General features: G+C 44.6%; 1 protein-coding gene across 3 annotated transcripts; it reads left to right on the forward strand.

Annotated features, from left to right (window-relative positions):
• Positions 1–2,638: 2,638 nt before the first annotated feature.
• LOC112889576 lies at positions 2,639–25,536 on the forward strand. Of its 3 annotated transcripts, none has more exons than XR_003228133.1 (3): positions 2,639–4,086; positions 4,233–5,329; positions 25,385–25,536. XR_003228133.1 is itself a non-coding variant. In XM_025956291.1 (3 exons), the coding sequence occupies exons 2-3, from the start codon at positions 3,619–3,621 to the stop codon at positions 4,638–4,640; spliced, it is 876 nt and encodes a 291-aa protein (XP_025812076.1). In that variant the 5' UTR covers positions 2,639–3,061; positions 3,160–3,618; the 3' UTR covers positions 4,641–5,802. The 3 variants fall into 3 exon arrangements, 2 of the variants coding, with proteins under 2 accessions (XP_025812076.1, XP_025812077.1); XM_025956291.1 differs by lacking the exon at positions 25,385–25,536 and having other exon boundaries at positions 2,639–3,061; positions 3,160–4,086; positions 4,233–5,802; XM_025956292.1 differs by lacking the exon at positions 25,385–25,536 and having other exon boundaries at positions 2,639–3,017; positions 3,102–4,086; positions 4,233–5,802.
• Positions 25,537–26,405: the final 869 nt, after the last annotated feature.

Here is a 26,405-nt window from a genome sequence, read left to right on the forward strand (position 1 = left end):
TTTAGACACCCACAAGAGGTGTAACATTTTTCAGTCTTAGAAGGAAGGCAACATGCTGCATATATATATGGAGCAGCCAACCTTTCCTCTGCAGTCAGAAAAAAAAAGGCTCCAAAGTGGGCATCCAAAGTGGCGCTAAATGTGTGAAGAGGTGCAAAACTTGTGAGGAACTGAGGGAATCCATGGGTTTCTCCCTCAGTTTTCACGATCCCTTGCCGATTATCACTGCAACAACGTGAATGTCATGATGAACAGATGATGCCTTATGTGTTGGTCTTGTATGAACAGAGGGCAGTGAGTCAGCAAACGGCCCAGCGGCAAAAATTCCAGATGATGCCTTATGTGTTGGTCTTGTATGGGTCAGGTTGCGGTCATGTAGTGCTCTGGTGCCTATCAAGTGTCCCAAAAAAAATGCATCCATCTGTTTTTACTTTTTTCTTTGCAGTTCAAAGAAACCTACCGTTTTGCATCAAGGCCGGCAGCAATAATAAATAAGATCAATATTTAATCTGCAACTATTTTGCGATAGCTCGAGCCAAATTGTTGCGAAATGAGCAACAACATAGAACATGCATGCCAGCTAGAGCTTTGCTCACATTCTTCATTTCTTGGCCTATAGTTTATCATATTATTTGATTATTAATCCAAACAACACCTTCAATATTATTCCACCAACTTATCAATTGACCGATTATCAACACTGTTCGAGGAAGAAGATGAGAAACAGAGAGACATCAGAAGAGAGAGAATAAGACTGGAAGATGATAGAAATTAGAGGTGTCGGAAGCTCTCCTGGCGTGGTTGGGATCTACAATGGACCTTTTTAGACAGTGTGAGGATTTAAAAATACATTTTAGAAGTTCAGGGACCTGGTAGATGTAGTGGGACAAGAATGGGAACTTGTGGTGTATTTTACTGAAAAAACAACAATAAGATGCATAGTTTGGTTGATCTATACAAAGCGGTGATCGGCAAAGTTAGCCTTGCTTACTGCGTAGTGCATCACGTAGTAGTAGTATATATATACAGAGGGTATACATACAGAGGGGCAGTGAGGAAGCAAATCTACTCACTAAAATGGTAGTAACATTTTTAGTCATGGAAGGAAGGCATAATGGAGGTAGCAAGATTGTGGAGTGACAACTACGTATTGCTTTGCACACATAGGAAGATTCACCAAGATTGTGGACTGACAACTATGAGAGTATTCGGGAGAGCTCCACTCCAACTTTTCTAGCTCCGTTCTACAAATTCTCTGCCAAACATGTCTAGCTTCAGAAACTTCAGATCCGAAAACTCCAGAAAAAAAATCTGGAGTTGGGGGCCAACTCCATATTTTTTACCTGCATATGTGATTTGAAAGTTTGTATGCACTTCGTGCCTAAAAAGTAATTCCAGTTTTCTACTAAGTTAAACCATCTCAAATTTGACTAAGTTTATATAAAAAATATAATATTTATGGTACCAATAAATTACGGTTAGATTCACCATGAGACGACTTTCATGATGTACCTATTTGGTGTCATAAATGTGGATAGAATCCTCCAGAAATTTAGTCAAACTTAATATAGTTTATTTTATGATAAAACTACAATATTTTTTCAGAATTAGAGGGGGTAGATAATCGTAACTTCAACCATATAGAAAAGTGTGTCGTTGCCTTGTTGGATGAGTTGATATAATAGTAATAATAGCTAAACAAGCGAGTAAAAGTAACAAAAAATTCAATTTGGATGTGTTGACATATGATAGTTAAAAAGTGAGTTTTATTTTAGAAAATGAGTTAAAAAAGTGAGTAAAGGTAAAAAAAATTCAGTCACCGTTTGCACCCCCTGTTACTGTCTGGTGTTAATCATCTGCATTAATCACTAATCATGGGCTTAATCATTGTCCAATGTAAAACTTGTAGTCTAGTGTGTGTACTTCAAAATGTTTAACTTCCTTTTTAGTGAAAACTTAGTTAAACAAATCAAAACTTTGGTCAAAATCTGGTCAAACCCATGCTTCAACCTTAGCTAAAAGTTCAGCTTATAAGTCCACCGTTCCAAGGTCTGAAACCAAATGTTCAGAGCTTAATGCGTTTTGAATTTTCATATCAACTGGCCAAAAACCTAAACTTAAGTTTGAAGCCTATACTTGGGCCTACACATTGGTGATGACCTTGATCAATGTTTCAAATCTTTGAGCATGTAAATGTTTGGCCAAATTTATTTCGCTTGAAATTGTAACCATGAACATTTTCTTGCACTGTGCGGACCAGACTTTGACCTCCTTGATCTAAAAAAAAACCCCATGGTCCTGATCACCAAATATTGAATACCAAAGTTGTAACTCTATAATCCATCTACAGACCATAGATAAACATTTTGGTGAGCTGGTGTGCAAAATCATGAGAATTTATTTTTGGGAAAATTGGTTCTGTAACATCAAAAGATCACCACCGAAAGCGTTAGCTCCCGCAAAATACCACCGAAAGATATAAACGTTACTCGATATGTTGTTCACTAAAATGTTTCTTTTGTCTCTTTTCAGCACAATATGGACGTGAAATGACTCGTATACCCCTAGTCCATATGAGCCTTATCCATACGAGCCCCTATGCCTGTCTGGCCGCCACCCCTCCCCACACCCGCGACGCCGCCTGCCCTCCTCCCGCACCGCTGCTGCTGGCCGCCCGCCCTCCTCCCGCACGGGTGACTTGATGCCGCCCGCCCGTGGCCCCTCCGTGCAGGCATCAGAGCGGGCCACAAGGGGCGCGCGCGGTCGTCCCCTGGCCGGGGTCTCTCGAGGCCGGTGCCCTCCAGGCTGGGGCTCTGACCGCCCACCCGCCCGCTGGCCGACGCCAGTGCTGCTTGCCGGTGTCCAGTGCCCGCCGACGCATCCACCTGAGATCCCCAAAGGATAAGAATCAGATCGTCCCATCTCTGTTGTTCCACATGGTTCCTCTAGATTGATAGTAGATGCAAAATGGACTTGTTGGGTCAGGTTTGGACCGATTTTGGTATGCATTGGATATGGTGAGTAATGATTCAACGGAAATTGCAACAAATAAGACATATAGGTAAGAATTGTTGTTGATTTTTGCACTGTTACTATTCCAGGATAGTTGAGAACAATGCTTGTAGAGTAGTGATTGATGATGCTCCTTCTCAACTATAGAGGATGGTCGATCTGTGTACCGGAAGGGCAGACCATTGTAATGGTAGGTAGATTAAGAGGAGTACTCCATCATTGATATGGAGAAAGATGTTCGAAAACACTTCAGTTGGGCAATTTTTCAAGAGGCAAATTTTTGGTTTGCGGATCAGAATGGTCAAACAAGTCACCTTGCTACTGATCAACAGCTTCTAGCCTTGTTGCAGGCTTCACAAGTTGTGAAGTTCATCATGACTATTGATAGATGTGACCATGGTGATATTTCTGTGAATGTGACTCAAATGGAGGATCAAAGCCAAGTGATAAATGATGATGTGCAGGTGGAGGGAAATGAGCAGCAAGTTGTGGTCAGTAATGCAAGGGATGTGCTACAGGTCTCATCTTGAGGTGTGATTGCAGAATCAAGGCAAAGAATGGGCAGAGGAACCAGAACTTGGGGTTACAACAGCTGGTCCTAATAGAATGGAGGAGGAGGAGAAGGATCACTATATGGAGTGTGGTTTTGACCCTGAGGGAGATGATCCAATTGGAGCTGATGAAGAATGGAGACATTTCAAGAAGCAACAAAAGACACCAGAAGGAGGAAGTAATGAGAAAGTGCAACAGGAAAAGAATAAAGTAGAGAAGAAAGGGAAGGTATATGAAGGTACAGATCCTGATGCTGTACCAAGTGATGAAGCCACTATGATTAGTGATGCTATATATTTTTCACACACTACATATGACAGAGACAACTCTGACATAAAGGAAGGATCCACATTTGCCGACAAAGATGCATTCATGCTGATTATCAAACAATATGCCATAAAAAGGGGGTTTCAGACATTTGTAGAGCATAGTGAAAAATCAAGGTATAGGGCAAGATGTTCTGATTCAGAGTGTGAATGGAAAGTTCATGCAAAGAAACTTCGTGGCTGCCCTACATTTATGGTATTTATGTACTGTTTTCAGATTGTATATATACATTTAATGTATATGTTTTGCCCATATTTTCATACTGTTTTCAGATTGCCCATATTTGCATAGTATATGCTAATATACATGTTTTGATTATGTATGTATCTTTTTTTTCTCAGATTGTTTACATTTCAGAAGTCCATACATGTGCTAGCACAAGCCAGGTGAAGGGTAAGGAGGCCACCGAAGTTTGGATTGCGGACAGGGCAAAAGAGGGACTAGAAGGACTTCATGGCACTTGGGAGGACAGTTTCAAAATGTTGTGGAATTTCAAAGCGGAGTTAGAAGCAACATGTCCTGGCAGCATAGTAGAGATTGATTGCAAGAAGAAGAAAGATGGCCGAGTGTACTTCTCTAGGATGTTTGTTGCTATCAAAGCATGTGTTGATGGATTCCTTGCTGGATGCAGGCCGTACCTTGGAGTTGACTCTACTCATCTCACCGGTAAATACAATGGACAGCTAGATGCAGCAACAACAATTGATGGTCATAATTGGATGTATCGAGTGGCATATGTGATTTTTTAAAAGGAGACAAAGGCTGATTGGACTTGGTTCTTGATGCAATTGAAGAGAGCAATCGGAACATGACATGGACTGACCATCCACACTGATGCTTGCAAAGGTTTAGAGGCAGCAGTCCACAAAGTCTTCCAAGATGAAGTTGAACATAGAGAGTGTTTTAGACACCTCATGCAGAATTTTAGGAAGCATTTTGAAGGAGATGTCTTGAAGAACATGTGGCCATGTGCTTGGCATGTACTGCTAGAAGGTATCAGTGGCTTTGGGACAGAATTGTAGAGAATTGTCCAGAAGCAATTCCTTACTTAGAAGCAGAGCACAAACAGATCTGGTCACGTGCTAAGTTCTCAGGAGAATGTAAGTTGACTATGTCAATAACAACATATCAGAATGCTTCAACAACTGGATTAGGGAAACTAAAGGTTTTCCTGTGGATGCCCTTATGGACACAATTAGGGGGATGATCATGGAAAAGATAGCGATGAGGCAATAGATAGCCGAGAGACTTGAAGGGCCAATTCTTCCTAGTGTTATCAATGAGCTGAAGATGAAGAGTAGAAACTTGAAGTACATGATCAAGGGGAGTGGTGGGCTACAGGCCGAGGTATCTGGATTGACTAAGGACAACTATCCTTGGAGGCATGCTGTGGATCTTGATATGAAAACATGCTCATGTGGTCAGTGGCAGATTTCTGGTAAACCTTGCACCTATGCTATCTTTTTTCATAGGTTCACTCAGAAGGGTTAAACTAGAGGACAAGTGCATGATTACTACTCACTTGAGCGTTTTAAGGCTACATATCAGTTTGTGGTAAATCTAATGGTTGACAAATCAGAATGGCGTGTGGCTAATCCCGGTTCTGAGATGTTGCCTCCGAAGCTAGAAAGTATCAGATCTAGAGCCACGGAACTGCGCACATGGTATACATATTTTAGGATAAGGGATGGGACATGGTCCACGCCCTACATCAGTTGTAACTACTCGTACTGTAGTAGAACTAGTCGGAACAGAAGGAAACTACCCGAGTAGTACTTGGGTAGGACTCCTAAGCTCGTATTTGGCTAGGATTTCTATGGAATCCTATCCCCCAGACTATATAAGGGCAGGCAGGGACTCCCTAGAAACACATCAACACCTAAGGCAATACAAATCACAACATAGGATGTAGCGTATTACGCTCTCAGTGGCCCGAACCTATCTAAATCTTGTGTTCCTTGCACCTTCGAGTTCCTGATCTCGGCGACACCCCACCTACAATCTACTACCTCGGGGATATCCCTCGGTGGGCTTGGAGGTTAAACACCGACAGCTGGCGCGCCAGGTAGGGGTGTTCATCGAGCATCCACCGGAGAAATCGATGGCATCTTTCGACTTCACTAGCACTGTGCTCGACGAGGGCACAACGTTTATCTTTGGCTTCTGGATCTGAGTCGCGAACGGCTCAGGTGGCTTTGACAGCCACCTAGCCAACACCAGCAAGCCGCATGCCTCTACAGCAACCTGATGCAGCGATCTCAACAAGTTCGTCGACAACCTCGATGAGAAGCTGCTCCCCGATCTTGCCGGGGAGATCGAGAAGATGTCCGTTCACGCGACTTCAACTCGTGCTGCACCAGGACTTGCCGGATGAGACTCAAACCAGTCTGAGGAGGGCCGTACCCGATTCTCGTTTAGGTTACGCAATGCCGCCTCGGTCTACTAGGAGGCTATGCGGTTTGAGTCCCTCTCTGACTTGGAGGAGGACTTAGATCATCTGCTCAAGATCAGAGATGAGGGAGCCAGTGCTTGCCGGGAGGCCTCTATCTTCAACAACTACTCGGATTCAGACGATGACCCCAAATCCTTTTTGGGTAGTCACTTGGGTGTGACCATAACTACTACGCCGCAAGGCCGGCTCATGTACTGGAAGGGCATGGAGCCCTTTGAGGTACTCGAATATGACTCCCGCCTTGTGGCCTTCATGCAGGAACTGCCTTTCTAGGAAGGCAAGCTCCTTTCTCACATCACTGAAGAGGAAGAGGGCAACAGAGCTAGTCGAGTACAGCCATACGGCTAAGACCTTGCTGGATTGCCAAGTCTACATGGCTTCCCTTCGCAACGCGGAGGATGATGAGCCAGTCCAGAGTACGATACCGAATTACTCGCAGATGTATCCGTCGGTGAGCGCACGACGGACGCTCCCTAGGATGAGAACGAAGAGCACAGGAGGATCTGGCAGTTGAAGAACGCCAAGCGCAGGTGGAACATGGAAAACCGTGCACGCAACCCGCTGTACCGTAGGAACCTCAACAACGCCTTCGCAGCGGCCGAAGATCAGGAGTACTGCATCCCGATCGGCGCCATTGCAGAGGCAGCACTCCTAGTTCAACAACTACCGCCAAATCCCCAGGTGCAAAGGCTGCAATACCTGACCTAGTGCGTGCTTGTGCAACTCAATGAGCAAAACCCCATGTCCTCGACACGTAACACCCTCTCAAGAGCCGAGCGTCACGGTGACTCTGCATAGGTCAGTCGCACCCCCGAAGGTGGAGCCTGACCCTGCGCGTGGGGGGTGTTGGGGGGGGCGACAATCACCAGCGCAACCAGGACAATCAGGGCAGCCACGGAAATCACCAAGGCCAGTAGTCCGCGTGTGGCAACATCGACCAAGAGGTGCAGCAATCTCTACGACCACCCTGTAGCCAGCACAACGCAAGGCCTCAGGGCGAAGCCCAGCCTGAGGCCATCCTACAGAACGCTCCTACGGCTGATCTGAGGCAGAAGATCAATGATGGTCGCGACACGCGACGCGTCACTGAGGCAAGGAGAAGGGATCGACCTGACAGATACCATGACGCCGACGATAGTGACCGATTCCCTGTGTTCACCTCCAACATCACCGATCGTTCCTACCCCAAGGACTTCAAACCAACCGGCATCCCCAAGTACAACGGCAAGCAAGGCCCACACCGGTGGATTCGCTGCTACTCCGTCATCATCGAGGTGTCAGGTCGATCCAACTCCACCAAGGCGCTATACTTCCCGGTAGCCTTGGAATCGGCACTATTGAAAAAAAGCAAGTCAATCTTCTAGAATACTCTTGACCATGCAAGAAAAAAGATATTTTGAAGGTGAAAATATTACCATAGATATAAATATTTATGGAAAGTTCTAGAGTCACTTGTCTTATATGACAAGTGAAAAATATCTAGGAATATTCTAGAATATCTTTTGTTGTATGGTAAAGTAGAAAATATCTAGCAAGGTTCTAGAGTAGGGGACACATGTCATCACCATATGTGTCACCATGGTCTATATATATGAGAACCCCCTCTCCCTCCCCTGGTAACCTAAGAGGCAACAACACATACAAGCCACAAGCATTAGAGAGAGTTGGGGTTGTAGTGTTTGGTGAGTGTGTGAATGCGTGCTAGGATAGCCACTTAAGAAGTGTTCACACTCTCGTGTAATATTGTTGTTCGTGTAATAAAGTGTTGTTCAAAAGAGTTGGTCTCCCAATCTGCTTCTATAGTTTCTAACTATTTAGTGCGTGGATTGTGATCTATCAAAGGTTGGCTTTGCCCCCGAATCACAATGGTCCAAGCTTCATCTGAAGGTTGGCTCTGCCACCCGGAAGCAAGCTTCATCTGTAGGTTGGCTCTGCCACCCGGGAGCTAGAAGGTCGGCCCTGCAGTCAAAAAGGACCAAAAGGCACTAAGTAATTAGAAATTATAAAGCTGTCCACTACAGAGTGAGTGGGTGTTCCTAGGTATAGGTCCACCTTCTAGTGGGTGATTAGGGCCACCTCCATTTCCAACAATTGGTATCAGAGCTAGGTTCGTCCGGGACCGTCATCTTGAGGAGGCATCGGTGAGCACAAGTGCTTGTGGTATCCACTGTCAAGCAGGCGCTAAGGGGAGATTGTGTCGGTGCACAGTCTGGGACTGTGAAGCTTGTTGGTCAGGGACTAGAGGAGCTGATGCTGGGTGTTGATCACTATGGCAGATCTTGGCGCAAGCAGTGGAATCAGGAAGCTCAACAGCCACAACTATGGTTATTGGAAGACCTGCATCGAGTCCTACTTGCAAGGTCAAGATTTATGGGAGGTTGTTGCAGGCAGTGAGGTTGTGCCTCCAGTGAAGGAGAAGGATCAAGGGGAGCCCTTACGAAAATGGAAAATGGAAAATTAAAGCTGGCAAAGCCATGTTCGTGTTGAAGACTACAATCGAGGAGGACCTACTAGAGCATATCAGAGATGCAGATACTCCGAAGACAGCTTGGGAGACTTTGAAAAAGTTGTTTTCCAAGAAGAATGAAGCACGCCTACAACTCCTGGAGAATGAGTTAGCAGGTATCTCTCAAGGAACCTTGACTATCAGTCAATATTTTACCAAGGTGAAGTCTATTTGTCGAGAGATATCTCAGTTTGAGCCCGAGGAGAAGATTGGTGAAGCTCGTATGAAGAGGATAATAATTCATGGGCTTAGACCTGAGTATAGTGGATTTATTGCTGCCATGAGAGGGTGGCCGAATCAACCATCTTTGGTTAAGCTAGAGAATCTATTGGTTAACCAAGAAGAGTTGGCCAAGCAGATGGGGAGCGTTACCGAGAAGGAAGAAGAGGAGGCTTTCTTTACAAGTAAGAAGAAGGGCTCGTTTAGGAGACAGGAAAGATTCAAGCCAAAGTGGACAGATGGTGACATGTATCATGCAAAGGAAAGAAGTCCTTCTTCAGGGGGAGCAAGAGGAAGAGAAGATAAAAAATATCAACCAAAAAAGCAAAATGGAGGGTGCTTCAATTGTGGTAAGGTGGCCATTTTGCTAGAGATTGTCGTCTTCCAAAAAGACGTTTTGAAGGAAATATAGCCACTACCATAAAGGAAGAGAAAAAAGGAGGAAGCACCTAACAGTGAAGAAGAATGGGATATTGAAGCCGGTTTTTCTCAAGAAATAGAAGATAATGAGTTGGAGGAGGACATGGAGGTACCTGCTTTTGCAGCGACAATTGATCCAAAAATTGACTATAAGGAAGATTGGATCATTGATTCTGGGTGCTCCAATCACATGACTAATGACGACAAGAAGTTAGAGGATATGACAGACTACAAAGGAGGAAGAGAAGTATTAATAGCCAATAATTCAAGATTGGCTATTTCTCATGTTGGAAAGACAGCCATTCCAAGGTATGGTCCTCATCAACTCCAACTCAACAAGGTATATCATGTCCCCGGGTTGAAGAAAAATCTTCTATCAGTCTCTCAGTTGACAGAAGAAGGAAAATATGTTCTCTTTGGATCGGAAGGTGTGTCTACATACAGAAAAGTAAAGGTGATTGGCACACCAATTTTGGAAGGAAAGAGGAGACAATCAGTCTATGTCTCTCTGCTGAGTCCGCTGGATAAGAGTCAAAGGAGTGAGACCGGGGATCTTTGGCATGCCCGCCTTGGACATGTCAATTATAGGAAATTAAAGGAGATGATGCAAAAGCAAGTTTTGAAGGGGCTTGCTCAAATGGATATCCGAATTGATATGGTTTGTGCCGGTTGTCAGTTTGGCAAGGCTCATCAATTACCATACAAAGAGTCTGAGCACTGATCGATGACACCGTTGGAACTCATACATTCGGATGTTTTCGGTTCGGTGAAGCAAATATCTCTTGGAGGTATGAGATACATGGTGACTTTTATTGCTGACTTCTCAAGGTATGTTTGGGTTTACTTTATGAAGGAGAAGTCGGAAACCTTTTTGAAGTTTAAGGAGTTTAAGGAGAAGGTAGAAGGTGAGCTCGATATGAAAATTAAGTGTCTTCGGACTGATGATGGGAAAGAATATTTATCAAATGAGTTCACCAACTATCTCAAGAACAATAAGATAAGGAGGCAATTAACATGCCCTCATACCCCACAACAAAATGGAGTTTCAGAGCGAAAGAATCGGCATCTTGCAGAAATGTGTCGAAGTATGCTCCATGCAAAAATTGTTCCTGGAAGGTTCTGGGCTGAGTGTATGAGGACAGCAGCCTATGTAATTAATAGGCTCCCACAATCAAAGTTGGGATTCAAGTCTCCTCATGAGATGCTATGGAAGGTGAAGCCAACGGTAAGCCATCTCAAGATCTTTGGATGTGTATGCTACGTATTTGTGCCAGACCACCTAAGGAGCAAGTTTGAAAAGAAGGTAATTCGATGCATCTTTGTGGGCTATGATGATGCACGGAAAGGTTGGAGGTGCTGTGATCCAACCACGGGGAAATGCCACATCTCAAGGAATGTGGTGTTTGATGAAACTTCGGCATGGTGGTCTCCTGAGAAGGTTGCGTTGCCAGAATCTCATGACTTGGTGGAGGTACCGGAAGAGATCCAAGAGGAGTCTCATGATGGCATTGAGAAGTTTCTAAAAGAAGTATAAGGAGAGGAGCAGATCCCCACTCCGGATCATTCTCCAAGCAATGGGAAGAGCCCATGGAAAACGGGTGTACATTGGCCGGCTCAAAAGAAGGTTCAAGAGCCTATCCAAAAATTACGGAGGACGACAGGGAAAATAGGGCCACCTCCAAGGTATGGGTTTGTTGCTCTCACTGATGAATTACCTATTGAGCCATCTTCATATGAAGAAGCAGAAAAAAGTCAAGAGTGGCAAAATGCTACGAAGGAGGAAATTGAAGCACTAAAAGGAAATCAAACATGAGAATTAGTGCCAAAACCAAAGGATGTGAGACCAATATCCTGCAAATGGGTATATAAGATAACGACTCGCTCTGATGGCTCAATTGAGAGGTATAAAGCTCGAGTTGTTGCTTGGGGATTCTCTCAACAGTATGGACTGAATTATGAAGAAACATTTAGTCCGGTTTCCAAGATTACAACTGTCCGAGTATTACTTGCACTGGCAACAACTAAGTCATGGAGATTATGGCAGTTGGATGTCAAGAATGCATTCCTACATGGAGAACTTGACAAGGAGATATATATGGAGCAACCAAGAGGCTTTAAGAGTAAGATACATCCAGAATATGTTTGCAAATTGAAGAATGCACTCTATGGTCTTAAACAAGCCCCAAGAGCATGGTATGGAAAGATCGGTGAGTTTCTTATTCAAAATGATTTTAAGGTTGCTCCATCGGATTCTAGTTTGTTTGTGAACTTTAAAGAAGGAAGAATAGCAATAGTTCTTGTTTATGTTGATGACTTAATTATCACGGGAGACAATGTTGAGGAGATACAAAGGATTAGAAAGAATCTCTCCATCCGATTTCAAATGAAGAAGCTTGGAGATTTAAAGCATTTCCTTGGATTGGAGGTGGAGCATACAAAAGAGGGAATATTCTTAGGTCAACAAAAATATACCAAATATATTCTTGAAAGGTATGGCATGCTGGACTGCAAACCTATCTCTACTCCTATGGATCCCAATGTGAAGTTCAAAGTGGATGATGATAAGAACTTGGAGGATGTGACTATGTATCAAAAAATGGTTGGAAGTCTCATATATCTTACACTAACCCGTCCCGGTATTGCTTACTCCGTTGGTGTGGTTAGTCGATATATGAGCAATCCAAATAAATCTCATCTTGATGCAGTCAAGCGTATTTTAAGGTATGTTAAGGGTACCATCAATTTTGGTATTCTATATAAGAAGATAAAAGACTGTCAGTTGGTTGGCTATTGTGACGCTGACTATACCGAAGACTATGATATACGAAGATCAACAACCGGGTATTCCTTCAGTCTTGGATCCGGGATTATATCTTGGTGTAGCAAGAGACAACCTACTATGGCATTATCAAGCACCGAAGCAAAATACCGATCAGCAACAATAGCAGCACAAGAGAGCACTTGGCTTAAACAATTGATGAAGGATCTACATCAGCCAACAGAGTACCAAGTAAGGATTTTCTGCGATAACTTATCTTCTATCCGATTGGCTGAAAATCCAGTTTTTCATGCAAGGACCAAACATATAGAAGTTCATTACCATTATATAAGAGAAAAGGTCCCTGAGGATGAAATTGAGATGGTGCCTATCAAGACTGAAGAGCAAAATGACGATATCTTCACCAAAAGCCTTCATAGGGAAAAGTTTGAGAGATTTCGGGAGGCGCTTGGCATGGTCGACAAAGCAACTATTGTGAGAAGATTGCCTTGAGGGGGAGTATTGAAAGAAAGCAAGTCAATCTTCTAGAATACTCTTGACCATGCAAGAAAGAAGATATTTTGAATGTGAAGATATTACCATGGATAAAAATATTTATGGAAAGTTCTAGAGTCACTTGTCTTATATGGCAAGTAAAAAAAATATCTAGGAATATTCTAGAATATCTTTTGTTGTATGGTAAAGTAGAAAATATCTAGCAAGGTTCTAGAGTAGGGGACACATGTCATCACCATATGTATCGCCATAGTCTATATATATGAGAACCCCCTCTCCCTCCCCTAGTAACCTAAGAGGCAACAACACATACAAGCCACAAGCATTAGAGAGAGTTGGGGTTGTAGTGCTAGGTGAGTGTGTGAATGAGTGCTAGGATAGCCACTTAAGAAGTGTTCACACTCTCGTATAATATTATTGTTCGTGTAATAAAGTGTTGTTCAAAAGAGTTGGTCTCCCAATCTGCTTCTATAGTTTCTAACTATTTAGTGCGTGGATTGTGATCTATCAAAGGTTGGCTTTGCCCCCGGATCACAATGGTCCAAACTTCATCTGAAGGTTGGCTCTGCCACCCGGAAGCAAGCTTCATCTGTAGGTTGGCTCTGCCACCCGGGAGCTAGAAGGTCGTCCCTGCAGCCAAATAGGACCAAAAGGCACTAAGTAATTAGAAATTATAAAACTGTCCACTATAGAGTGAGTGGGTGTTCCTAGGTATAGGTCCACCTTCAAGTGGGTGATTAGGGCCACCTCCGTTTCCAACACGCACCTCTCACTTGGCTCGAGAGCCTCAAGCCGAACTCCATCGACTCCTAGGAGGATCTCAAGAGGCCCTTCATCGACAACTTTTAGGGATCCATGATCCGAGCAGGTTCTTGTCATGACTTATCTTAGGTTAAGCAAGAGATGAACGAGACCCTGAGGTCTTACACCCGGTGTTTCTTCGAGATGCGAGCCACCATCGCCAACATCACCGATAAGGACGTCATCCGCTGCTTCCAGAATATTTTTTCGAAGCACACCTACCACAACTTCGGATGCAACTGCTTGATTACTGCCGTGGAACTCCATGACATGATGGCATGGTGGGCCGACCAGGAGGATGAGGAGAATGAGCGCTTCCCAAAGTACAACAACAACAGATAGGGCAACGACAGCAACTACTCTGACAACGGCTAGCGGAACAACTCGGGAAACCCCCGAAAATGCAAGCTAGACCATGAAGTCACGACTGTTGAGTGCAATCCGCGAGGCAAGAAGTCGGGGAACAATCAAAATTAGTTTGAGAAAGTCCTGCACAAGCAATGCCCGATGCACCCGAAGCCCAAGCATTCGCTCTTCGAGTGTGTCAGCCTCCACAAGACACTCAACACTCCACTCCCTGATCAAGACGGCAAGCGGAAGGATCAAGAGGATGATGATGAGAGCGATAAGTCGGGGGCCAAAGATTTCCAAGACCCAAAAAATATCATCAACATCATCTTCGGTGGAGACGGCGGCTTTCCCTCGAAGCATGCGCAGAAGCTAATTCTGCACGAGATCATCTCTGTCAAGCCGGCCATATAGAAATCTCTGAGATACAGCGAGGTCCCAATCTCCTTCTCCACGGAGGACTAGTGGACCAGCTTCTCCGAGCCGGGAAAATTCTGGCTCGTCCTAGATCCTATCGTGGTAGGCTCACAGTTGACCCGAGTACTCATCAATGGTGGGAGCGGCCTCAACCTGAGCTCCGTGAGTACACTGAAGAAGATGGGGCTGAACATCACCAAGATGCTCACCCCCACCAAGGCTCCCTTCTACAGTATCGTCCAGGATAATGCGGCTACACCACTCGGTTCGGTGGTACTGCCAGTTACCTTTGGGACCAAAGACAACTATCGCACGGTATGGGAGGGAAAGAAGAAGAAGAACGTCGGCAAAATGCATATCTGTAAGACGGAAGCAGTAATCCCATAGCAAAACTGAAAAAATGGGAAAAATTGCCCCCAAAGCGCCAGCTGCTGTCCAAAGACAATGGCGAACAACCACTTTGCTCGCGGGTAGCGGTCACGGGCTGTAATAATGGAGCGAGATCATTGGTAACGGGCGTAGAATGCGGACCGTTAAAAATGTCCTTTGCCTAATCAAATGAGGCTTACCCGCTAGGACCACTCTCAGTCTTGGTAACGGGTGTAACATGAAGCTCGTTACCAATGGCCGTCATTTATTACGGTCTTTGGATACTGCCCATTACAAATTCTAGACTGACGATAGGCCCACCTGCAGGCCTAGTTCGGACCTTATGTCCGAATGGATAAGACGGCTGACTAGCCGTGAAGCAGCTTTCTTGGTCTGCTATTGCTCGCTCTCGCTCTTGCTTTCAGCCGCCGCTGCCCATTGCGCCACCCCCAAGATGTCACCACGGCCGACATCGCCACCGCCGTTGTCAACTTGTCAACTTTCTCGTCTTCCTCTAGTTCCTCAACATCCCAAGATTTTGAAGGGCAGGGGCTTTCCATGGCGAGCAGCAGCCGGCCGCCATCGTTGTTGCTTAGTGGATTGGTGACGAGTGGCTATCTCCCCCTCATCGATTGCAAGCGTTACCGAAGCAAGATCATTTTTCTAAGGAGCCGAGCTGACGAAGTGTTACACGTGCCCCAACAACTTCCAGGTGAGCGGCTAATACCGAGATCTTGGGTCCTATTCTTTTTGAAATGGGTTTTGCAGGCAGATTTGTTTGCTTGGTGCTCTAGGATGATCCAAATAATCCGTGCCGCCTCTCATACTGGCTTGAGAGAAACTATATGAATCACTTAACCGACAAGTTTCCCCAGTGTTGCACAAGAGGGAGGTCAAACTTCAACAGCTGCAATGAGGCCTATTCCTGAACGGATTCCACAATGCCCAGTTGAAGAACCAAGCAACAGGTGTGACCATGAATATGCAAGATATGAAGATGCAAATTTGTGATATCAAGATGGAGATTTTTCAAATAAAAATGAAAATTGCAGAGCTTTCGGGAGTTAAACTTGGTGGTGTTGGAGTTGTTCTTGTTGTAGTTATAGGTCTATTTGTTGGAATGTATCTTTCTAGGGTGAAGGTGGTAGCTCAATGACAAGCTTAGCTTTCTAGTACCTTTGTTGTGTGTTGTTTGATCACTAGTCTTGTACTGAGGAGCATGAGTTGCATTTTAATTACTGTGCTTGAATTGAGTATTGAATTTGGACTGAAATGGCCTGAGCTCAACATATGAATAGGTAACGGGCTTCATATGACGCCTGTTACCGTTCGAATATCGTAGTAGGCAAGTCGTCACATGACTTGGTAATGGTCTTCATGTGACGCCCGTTACCTTTCATTGTTTACTGGTAACAGGCTACATATGAAGCCCATTACCAATGACATATCAAAAGGTAATGGCCGTATAATGATGCCCATTACAAATGACATATCCTTATGGGCACGCTAGCATTCGAGGTAACAGGCTTCATATGACGCCCGTTACTGGACGGTCCAACTTCCTATTCACACCTCCCTTAGTTATACACGTTCATACACGCTCAGGGATCTAGAGAAGTGGAAGCATCCAGTATTAACTTCTGCAGTCTAGTCAATTCATCTTCCACTGCAAGCTGTCGCGGTTTATTCTGCCTATAAAGTAGACCTGGTCACTCTCGCATCTTATCTCCCCTTTCTTGATCAACCAGCAGTAGTTGTTCTTTCTCTTCACCTTCGATCTTTGTTGCTCTAATATGTTTCAAAAGGCAAAAGGTTTTACATTTTGGACAATTTTTTAGATTTGCTTCGATTGTATTGTTATAATCTAGATCCAATGATCGTATAGGGGGAGTAGAGCATGGCCTTCATCGGACCACCATCACTAGTCGAGGTAATCATCTCTAACTGGGTCATCGAGTAGTTGAGAGTGTGGAGCAGATTGCAGGATTGCATCGTCGCTGCCTACGTGACAAGGGAGCACTTCAAGCTATTCATCACCACCAGCGTCGTTGCCAAGCACGTCATCGGCGACTACAACTGCCGGATCGTCCACGATAATGATTCTAGCTTAATCTTCTACGTGCGGCTTCCGTCCCTGTGGCAGAACCGCTTGAATTATTCCGGTTCAAGTGCGCAGACCATCGCTATACATGCGACATGACCTCAACGCACTTCAAACGGAACAACCTAATGGTCTGTCGGGTAACGTCCTGATGAAACCATCGGATTCCGGATCAATCAAGCGTACCTCGCACGAAGGCGAGTCCAGAGATACAATCACCGTCACATTTTTACAACATAGGTGCAAGTATTTATTACAAACCGGGTTTTGATAGAGTACTGCAAACCTAACTAAAACAAATTTATACAGGCATTGTTCGAAAACTTCAGGTTTTAACGGACATTATTCAGAGATGGCAGCGGAAAGGAAACATCTACATGACTACACATCGCAACAGCAGGCACCATACTTAGCCCAAAGCATGGCGTCATTCCGAAGGGTCATTGTCGGCCGGGGACGGATACCATTCCACGGACCAGCCAGGTGGTAAAGTGCAGGGCCAAGGGGAACTAACAACTGAGTCCTCGAATGACGTACCTGAAAAACCACATTACTAGCAAGACTAAGTATACTAATACTCAGCAAGGGTTACCCGTCAATTGGGTATAGTTAGCCCATAACTTGACCATGAGAGGTTGAAAGGCTCTAGGTTTGTTTTGCTAAAAAACAACAAAGAATATGTCCTTATTTCCATATTTTAGATTTCAGATTCTAGTTCAATTAACCATTCTAAGTGAGTATTTATACTAGACAAGCAAGGTAGGTATTAAAGCATACATCAATATTGTTCCATCAACTGTTGCTCTTGTTACTCTATGTGGCAGAAGTATCAAGCAGTCTCAATCACCGTGAGAAATGGACGATTCCTGAATCGAATTTCATAACCTTGCAAGGGATTCTAACTCACATGCTCGGAAACTTTCCTTTCAGGGCAACCATTCCTCTCATATTCCGGGTCGTGGATCAGCGCCACCGCAAGCGACTGCAGGACCATACGCACATCCAATGTGCAGGATGTACGTCTACAGCGCGACTGTATGACCGTACTCCCGTCTACTATGCAGAATGTACTCCCGCACATCCAATGTGCAGGATGTACGTCTACAGCGCGACTGTATGACCGTACTCCCGTCTACTATGCAGAATGTACTCCCACACGTCGGTGCGTGTGAACATAAACCAAAATTCGAGTGGTGGGGGATATGTCCACTTGCTGGGCCAATCAGGTATTAGGCTTACCGCGTACCATATTTACGGTATGTGGCTAGTACTTTCAAATGCTTGACCACCACTACCACACACTGCAGCCTTATCAAATTGATCAACATAGACGGGGTACCATTCCAAGCCATAATACTGCACATAACCCCGTCCATGATCCTTATATGTATTGCAGAAAAGTAAACAATCAACTCCTATATCGCGCGAGTGACAGGAAATCACTCGACTTCTGCCGGTCCTATTAGCAGAGCATCTACTCGATAAGAACTTGGAAACATTACATAGGTTCCTAGGTTTCATGCAACTAGGGTTTCATAACAATTCCTAGAACTTAATGCACAATATAGATATATAACAATATAAGTGCATAATTTAAAATACTGGGTTATGCACCGGGGCTTGCCTTCACTGGTGAGGCTGGGGCCAGTGATGTCAGTATCTTCCGAACCTTGGTTCGGGTCTTCAGAAAGATCCTTGGCGACGTTCACTTGAGCTTCAGAAATACCCTCGTTGGGTTCCGGGATTAGCTCGTAGGTACTGTCGGCGAGTGTTGTCAAATCTACATAATATGCAATGATTTGAAGCAAATGGTTATTATCTTAATATTTTATTTTCATGATAAAGTTGCAATCCAACAAGAATACATCACTTCAAGACTTAACTAATTTGTACAAACAAACAAAAAGATTTGAAAAAATAAACTTAAGTAGAGTTTTTGGGTGTAGAAACTTTGCTCAAAACGACTATTTGGTAAAGGTTACTACAGAGCCGATCGGATCTACTTCATAGCATGTTTTTCAGATAGCTTTTCTAGCCGATTAGGGTGTGCATCGGGAAAATCCGATCCGTGCATTCGGCATCGACTGTGTTTAGCCAATTGATGTGTCCTATATCAGCTGTGCCTAGCCGATACCTGCCTGAGGTGTTAACCTAGGTAACTACTTGTGCACGCATCGGCCCAATTTTTCTTCGGCAAAACTAGCCGATAGAAGTGTAGCCGATCGACGTGTAGCCGATGGGCATGTGGCCGATGGGTATGTAGCTGATGGGCGTGTAACTTACAGACGTGCAGCCGATTAATTCCTGGTATTTTACAGAAAAGATCCTAGAAAGAAACAAAGGCTTGCAATTGGGTCCCTAATCGACTTGAACAAAAGAAGCCGAGCGGCGGCGATCAAAATCCAGCGAGGAGGCTCACCGGCAGTGAGGGGAAGGTGGGGAAAAAGGTTCAGGAGCTCACGGCGGACTTGGAGGTGGCTGGAATCGTAGAAGGGAAGCTCGGAGGCGGCGGTTCGACTAGAAACAGAGCCGGCGTGGCGAGGTTCCGAGGGAGGCGGCGGTGTTCCAGCGACCTGAGTGCAGGAAGACGAATGTGAATTGATCAGGGAGCTTCGGTGTGGAGATGTGGTGCTGATGGTGCTCTTGGCGAGGTAGGAGAAGGGGTGGAACTTTGGTTCGAGTAGAAATAAGACGGCGGCGGGGGTGAGATCGCCGGTGCGGCGCACACACGGGAGGAGGAAGAAGAGCGGGTCAGGAAGGGGCAGTGAGATGCGGCGGTGCTGGTGGAGCACGAAATTGGAGAGGAGGAGCGGCGGAGGCGGCTGAAGGCGGTGGACAGAGAAGCTCCGGTGAAGTAGACGAGCGGAGAAGAGAACAGGAATGCGGGTGCACGCGAGGGAATAAAAGAAGGAAGAAGTTCACTGGGCACATTCCAAAGCCAAAAAGAGGCACGCGGGCGGCTGGCAAGCAGCTGCTGGCAGTCGACAGCGCGCGTGGCGGCTCGGGCGGGCAGCGGCGCGACGCGTCCGTGCGAGGAGGAGCCAGCGGGGTTGGGCGAGCGGCGGGCGGACTAGCTGGGGACCAAGTGGCGCAGGAAATGCGGCGAGGGGGCAGCTGGCGGCCCGGGAAAACGCCGATGATGGGCGGTGGGCGGCGCTGCAGAGAAACAGAGAGGGGGAAGCAGGAGGAAGAAGATGAGGACCTGCTCGTAAATTTTGTAAAAGTTCAAGGAGTTCACTGTAAAGTAAAATTTTCTTCCAAACTATAGCTCTAATGAAAATATTCTCAATATCAAAAGTGTAGAGCTTAAAAAGATCTACCACTTTGCTTTAGGGTCTAACTTCAAAAGAGTTAGGGTTTTGAAATTATTTTTAACAGCCAACAAATTATTCAATTTCAAATAAATCCAAAATAAATTTTACCTTTTCAATGAAGCCTTGGAGTATTTACTCTTCTTACAGTGGTTAAAGAGTAAAAACTTACATTTGCAAATCAACCCTTCATACATTTTTGAAATTATCTCCCGTTTACACACAATTTACAAAAATAACCCTAATTTTTCCAATATTACAGAAATACCCTTTAACGTGTATTTAAGTTTTTAAAGGCATTCATCAAAACAAACACAAATTTCACACTAACAAGCACAACGTCGCACTAGAAATTAGTGTGCCTAGCTCCTAAGTACCTGAAATGTCATAGTCCCCTTTGGATGTGGACAAGTTCTATGGCCACGTAAGGAACTGGTGGGGGGAGTACATGTTCTTCCACCACGTCAGTCAACTCCAAGAAGCTCTATCTCGGAACCTGTTAAATGATCACCTCCCTCGTGAGCTCCATTACTCTGCATTAGTCTTCGATAAGTCGTATATTCGCATTATTTTGTTCTATGTCTAATTTCATGTTATCTGGATGTCTTTGTAATACGAACAAATTTCCTTTAAGTAAGTATGCTAATGCGAACAAATTTTCTTTTTCAAGTGCATTGGCAACATCACGCAGCTTCTTGACCATGTGCCTCTTTAGGACTTTGAAATTTCCCTAAACCTTAGTAGCAACACGTGCACAGTCAAAAGTTAGTGGTAACGGGCTTCATATGACGCCCGTTACCGAAGACTTATCAAAGGTAATGGGCATCATATGATGCCTGTTTCTGATAATGTTATGGGCAACAATTATGTAATGATGCCCGTTATAAATGTCAATTAATCCTTAGGTCAAAAGTCATTGGCACGCATGCATCTTAACAAGTTCACAACCATCAGGCATCTTAACAAATTCACAACCTAGGCTTCTTAACAAATTAACTACCTGGGCATCTTAATTAACAAGTTCACAACCAAGGCATCTTAATTAACAAGTTTTGCAACCCAGGCATCTTAACAAGTTCACAAAACATTCCCCAGCAAGGGCAAAAGATTGGCCAGGAAGGGCAAAAGATAATTATTACAAACTAATCTTGAGATCAAACTAATCATCTTGCTACGGCATGTGGTACATATAGCTACCAGCTAGTAAAAACTAATCCTGCCTTCTACCTACGACATGCCGACTCCTCGCGTAAAGCTTGAGCACCATCTTCCGCGCACGATCAACTTCCACAAGGCCCGGCTCCTCGCATCTCGCCTTGCATTGGGCCAGCCAAGCTTTATCTTCAGTAGTGCCGTAGATAGCCGCATACCTAGCCTATATACGAGCCGCACGGATCCACGCTAGTGCAACACTCGCATGACGCATATGTTCCCGAGCACGAATGCTTAGAAGCCCTACACGATCCACTGCTCCAATGAGAATAGGGTCATACCCTGCACGTGCAATCCGTAGACGGGCTTTGGCCCGATGCTCCAATGCTCGGGGCTGAATCATTGCTGTGTAGCAACAAGATTAATATATGAAAGTTTGTAGTACATTTATTCATCTTTTTCATAGCATATCCATCTACCTATTCATCAAAAATCATATGGCATATGTCCACATTATCACTAACGTTGTTCTAACCATATCATGAATAGCACATTGTTTCCAGCCCCATGAACTAACATTCATCTAACATCCATCATATGACAGCACATTCATACATCCATGCATCCATAGGGCATAAGGAGGAGAACTCACCTCAGTGGAGGATGCCAAGGCCCGAAAGGCACACCGGTGGGGGAGGAGGAGAGGTGGAGGAGGCGCGATGGTGGAGGAGGCCGTCGGTGGAGGATGCCAAGCCGGTGATGGAGGCGCAATAGTGTAGGAGGCCGAGCCGGTGGAGGAGATGGCCTAGCCGTCGGGTCCGCATCGGGGAGAGGCGCCGGTTGTGGAGGAGGAGTGGCGAGGTTTGCACGCGGGATCTACCGGGGATGGCCCGCGCCTCCATATATCCTAGAATGAACTCATTGGTAACGGGCAAAGAAACCTCATTACCATTGTTAACCATATTGGTAACAGCCCTTAACAACGTATGTTACCAACGAAAACTAATTGGTAATGGACATAAGATGCCAGTTATCATGGTTTACCAGATTGGTAACAGGCGTTAACACTGACCGTTACCAATGATAATAGTAACCGATGTAGATCAGGCGCGGACCTGAGGGTCTTATTGGTAATAGTCTATAGGAAAGTCCGTTACGATTAATGTTTCTTGTAACGGACATCTTGTGCCAGTTACCAATGGCACGTTACCTAATTTTGCTTTTCACATAGTGAATATTACAAAAAAAGCAAGAAGATCTTTGCTAATCAATTTGTTTTGGCTGATATAGCAAAGCACTTCATGACATGATCAGCGAGGTTTCCATCTACAACACCACCGATGACTCACATAACAGGCTGGCACATAATTAGACAGTAAACATGCATTCTTGAATTGCAACTTTATCGTGAAATAAAATAAAACAGTATGCATTCTTTAATTTACAACTTTGCATATCATATAGACTCGACTACTCTCGTCGACGGTGACTACGAACTGATCTCGGATCAAGCCGTAGAAGTTTCTGAAGACCCTGAGAGCGCCGTCGAAGGTCTAACTAAAGCTCCGAACCAGAGTTCGGAAAACTTTGACGCTACTACCCCCAACCCTACGCAAGAAGGCAAGCCCCGGATATAAGCTCTACTTTGTTTACACTGCAATCTATACTATTTATATATATATATATCTATGCATTAAGTTCTTAAGAATTGTATGAGAAACCTTAATTGCATTTCCGTAGGAACCAATGTATTGAGTATTAGCACTTGAGTTCGAATAGCCGCTATGCTAATAAGACCGGTAGAAGTCGGGTGATTTCCTGTCACTCGCGCGATTTAGGAGTTGTAATGTTTACATTCCTGCAATCACTATAAGGATGACGGACGGGATTCGTGAGAGGTATCATGGTTGAGATGATACCCCATCTGTGTTGTGAAATTTGATAAGGTCGCAGTGTGTGATAGCGGTGGTTAAGCGTTTGAAAGTACTAGCCACATGCCGTGAAATATGGTAAGCGGTAAGCCTAGTAACCAATCGGCCCAAGGAGTGGACATACCTCCCACCACCCGTAATTTGATTCTTCCTGTTACTCGATTCGACGTGTAGAAATACGTGTTGCAGGGCAACCAGAAGTATGGTCGTGTAGTCGCTCTACAGGCATACGTCCTGCACATTGGATGTGCGTATGTTCCTGCAGTCGCTTGTGGTGGCTCTGATCCATGAGTCGGAATGAAAGGCAAACGGTTGCTTCGGAACAATCGTGGGATGTTCCAAGCGTGTGAGTTAGGTTTACCCTTGCAAGGCTGAAATTCGATTCAGGAATCGTCCATTTCGCGCGGAGATTGAGACTACTTGATCCCTTTACCACCTAGAGTAACAAGAGCAATTATGTGGTTAGTAAAGATGATGTTTGACCAAAAGATTCTACCATGCTTGATTATCTATAGGTGCTCATCTAGAATGGATAACCACATAGAAATGGAAAGCTAAAAGTTGAAATTAAGGATCTACTCTTTGTTGCTTTTCAGCTGAAAACCCTACCCAAAACCTGAAAAGCCTTCATAAGTCTAGTTACATGGCTATGTATACCATGAACGGGTAAGCCTTGCTGAGTATTAGAATACTCAGTCTTGCCTTGTAACTTTTGTTCAGGTAATCTCCCTGACGACTCAGCTCTGCCTGTATCGTGGCCCTACCCTCTACCTGATGGTTGGTCCGTGGAGTGGGACCCGTCCTCGGCCAACGCAGACCCCTCCGAATGATATCATGCCAGGGCTAGCATGATATCCGAACTGACGACGTGTACAGGGCCCGTGTTTTAAAACTCCGCTGCGTGACTTGAAACGTAAGACTGTTTTGTAATAATTGCCATCAGTTGGAAACTGATGTCACTTTTGAACTCTCATGTAATATACTTGCCTGTGATGTAAAATGTGATGGTATTTGTATCTCTGGACTCGTCTTCGTGCAAGGTACTTTTTTTGATCCTGCAATCGGTGGTTTATCGGGACGTTACCCGACAGGCCAAGAGATTATACCGTTTGAAGCACGTGGGAGCCCTCACGAGTGGACTCGCGTACTTGAGCCGGTGTAATTCAGGTTGGTTCTGCCACAGCTGGTATCAGAGCTAACAAGAGTACACTGGAGATATGAAACGTCTTAAAAATATTTTTAGTATGAAATTTGACTAACCAAGTCTTTGTAAAACTGCGTTGGTTTCGTTAAGACTTGTGCTTAGTACGTAAAGCCCTAGGGTGATATCTAAGGGAATTAGAGGTGGCTCTAGTATATATAAATAACTCTAACCACCAGCATTACTTTTCTGTTAAAACTTAAATTCATGCACAACCCAACTTTACTTTCTGTATCGACACCTTCGATGGAAAGGTAAGGAGGTAAGGATCCTCAGCTAACTGGGGAGTTAGCCTTCCCGTCGGTGATAGGAACCGCACGCTGTTTCTCAAGCAGTGGCCTACTTGAGATGCTGCCAATTTATCAACTTCGGTTGATTATATTGGGAGTATCTGGTTTGGCGCAGGGTATGGCGATTGCTATTCATACCCCCGCATTATGCGGTACCCCCGTGAATACGTTGTTTCGATGACGTATGTTAACGTTGTCTGTACGGCGGTAATGGTACAGATGCTGTTTCTATAGTGAGCAGTAATGATTGAGGACGCTTTCATGATATGCTGGAATGAAAGGTTCATTGAATATATATTGTGATTTTCTGCAGGTACACTAACTATGATTATGAAATTAGGATGGATAGGGTTTATTGACTAGTTAATAGTGAGAGACGTATGTATTATGCCACCGAAAATTGACCATGTAAGTCGAAAGATATTTAGCAGTTGTTTTAGTTGTGACGTTAAATAGAACGTGCATGCATAATTCATCATCAAACACATGAATAAAATGTATGTTTTGGTTTCCTAAGGATATGTAGTAGGTTGTTTATCTCTAGTATGGGTTAATTGGATTCTTGTGGTAACATTGGTCGAGTACCTTAAGTATCCATCTGTTTCCAGCCTTTGCTGTTATCAGAATCGTTATCTCATTTTATTTACCTTGTAAGTTCTCAGCAGGGTAAACATATCTCACCATTTGCATTCTTGTTGCAGATGGCAGGCTCTTCCAACGTCTTTTGGGATCTGGCAGGGTATCTTCATACAAATGCCTTGCATTGGGAGGGTTTTCCTCATTTACTTTGGGAATCTTTGAGGTTATTCTGCTATACAGAACCTCCACAATATGATGCAGTAGAATATCAGGAAGAAGGTGTTCATCGAGCTCGAGTCAGAATGACTATTCCTCAACATCCTTTTTGATCCCAATGGCAGCCCATTGGAGTTGACGTGATGGGCTATCGAATAGTTGACACCATCGAAGGAGCAGCACTGGAAGCCATTTATCTTTTCTGTAATCAACATCCGGGAGAAGTTGCAGGACAGCCGATTGGTATATTTTCTACTACAGATCCCAATGATCCAGACTGGAACCTCAGGATAGTCCCTGAAGGTCACAGGTTAGAAGGTTCCATAGAAGAAGCACTGCGAGGTACTATGTGATTTATGAAGGTGCAGCATCACTATCAACTGCTACTACGTCGCGAGATGGGTCAGTTGATCAACACCGCGCGAGGTCATTATAGGGAGGCTGATAGAAAAGTTACTCAAGTTGATCAACTTCGAGCCTTGGTGACTCAGAAGGATGAGATCATTGCAGCACGGGATGAGACCATCCTTCATCGAGAAGATCAGATCAACGAAAGTGATCATATAATCACTCAGCACAACACCATCATTGAGTTCCTTCAGGAACAAATTCATGGTCTGATCCTTGAGGCTGATGATGCCCAGGCTCACCTTGAAGAACTGCAACAGCAACCAATACCTCCCGCCGCACCCGCAGTACCCAAGGCTGAAGTAGAAGATCCAGAGGAAATTGAAGGGATCTCAGAGCTTGACTCTGAGCATGGGGACCCTATTCTTAGCCCCCATCATTCTTCTTCTGGCAGTCAGTCTTCTGTAGGAAATTTCGATGATTTCTAGTTGTCAAATCGCCGACTCTCTAGATGTAACCCGTGAGTAGTGTAATGTCTTAGATAGTACGTAGCTTACTTAGACCTTGCACCATTTGTTG

This window comes from Panicum hallii, chromosome 4 (genome assembly GCF_002211085.1).
Source record: "Panicum hallii strain FIL2 chromosome 4, PHallii_v3.1, whole genome shotgun sequence".
NCBI lineage: Eukaryota > Viridiplantae > Streptophyta > Magnoliopsida > Poales > Poaceae > Panicum > Panicum hallii.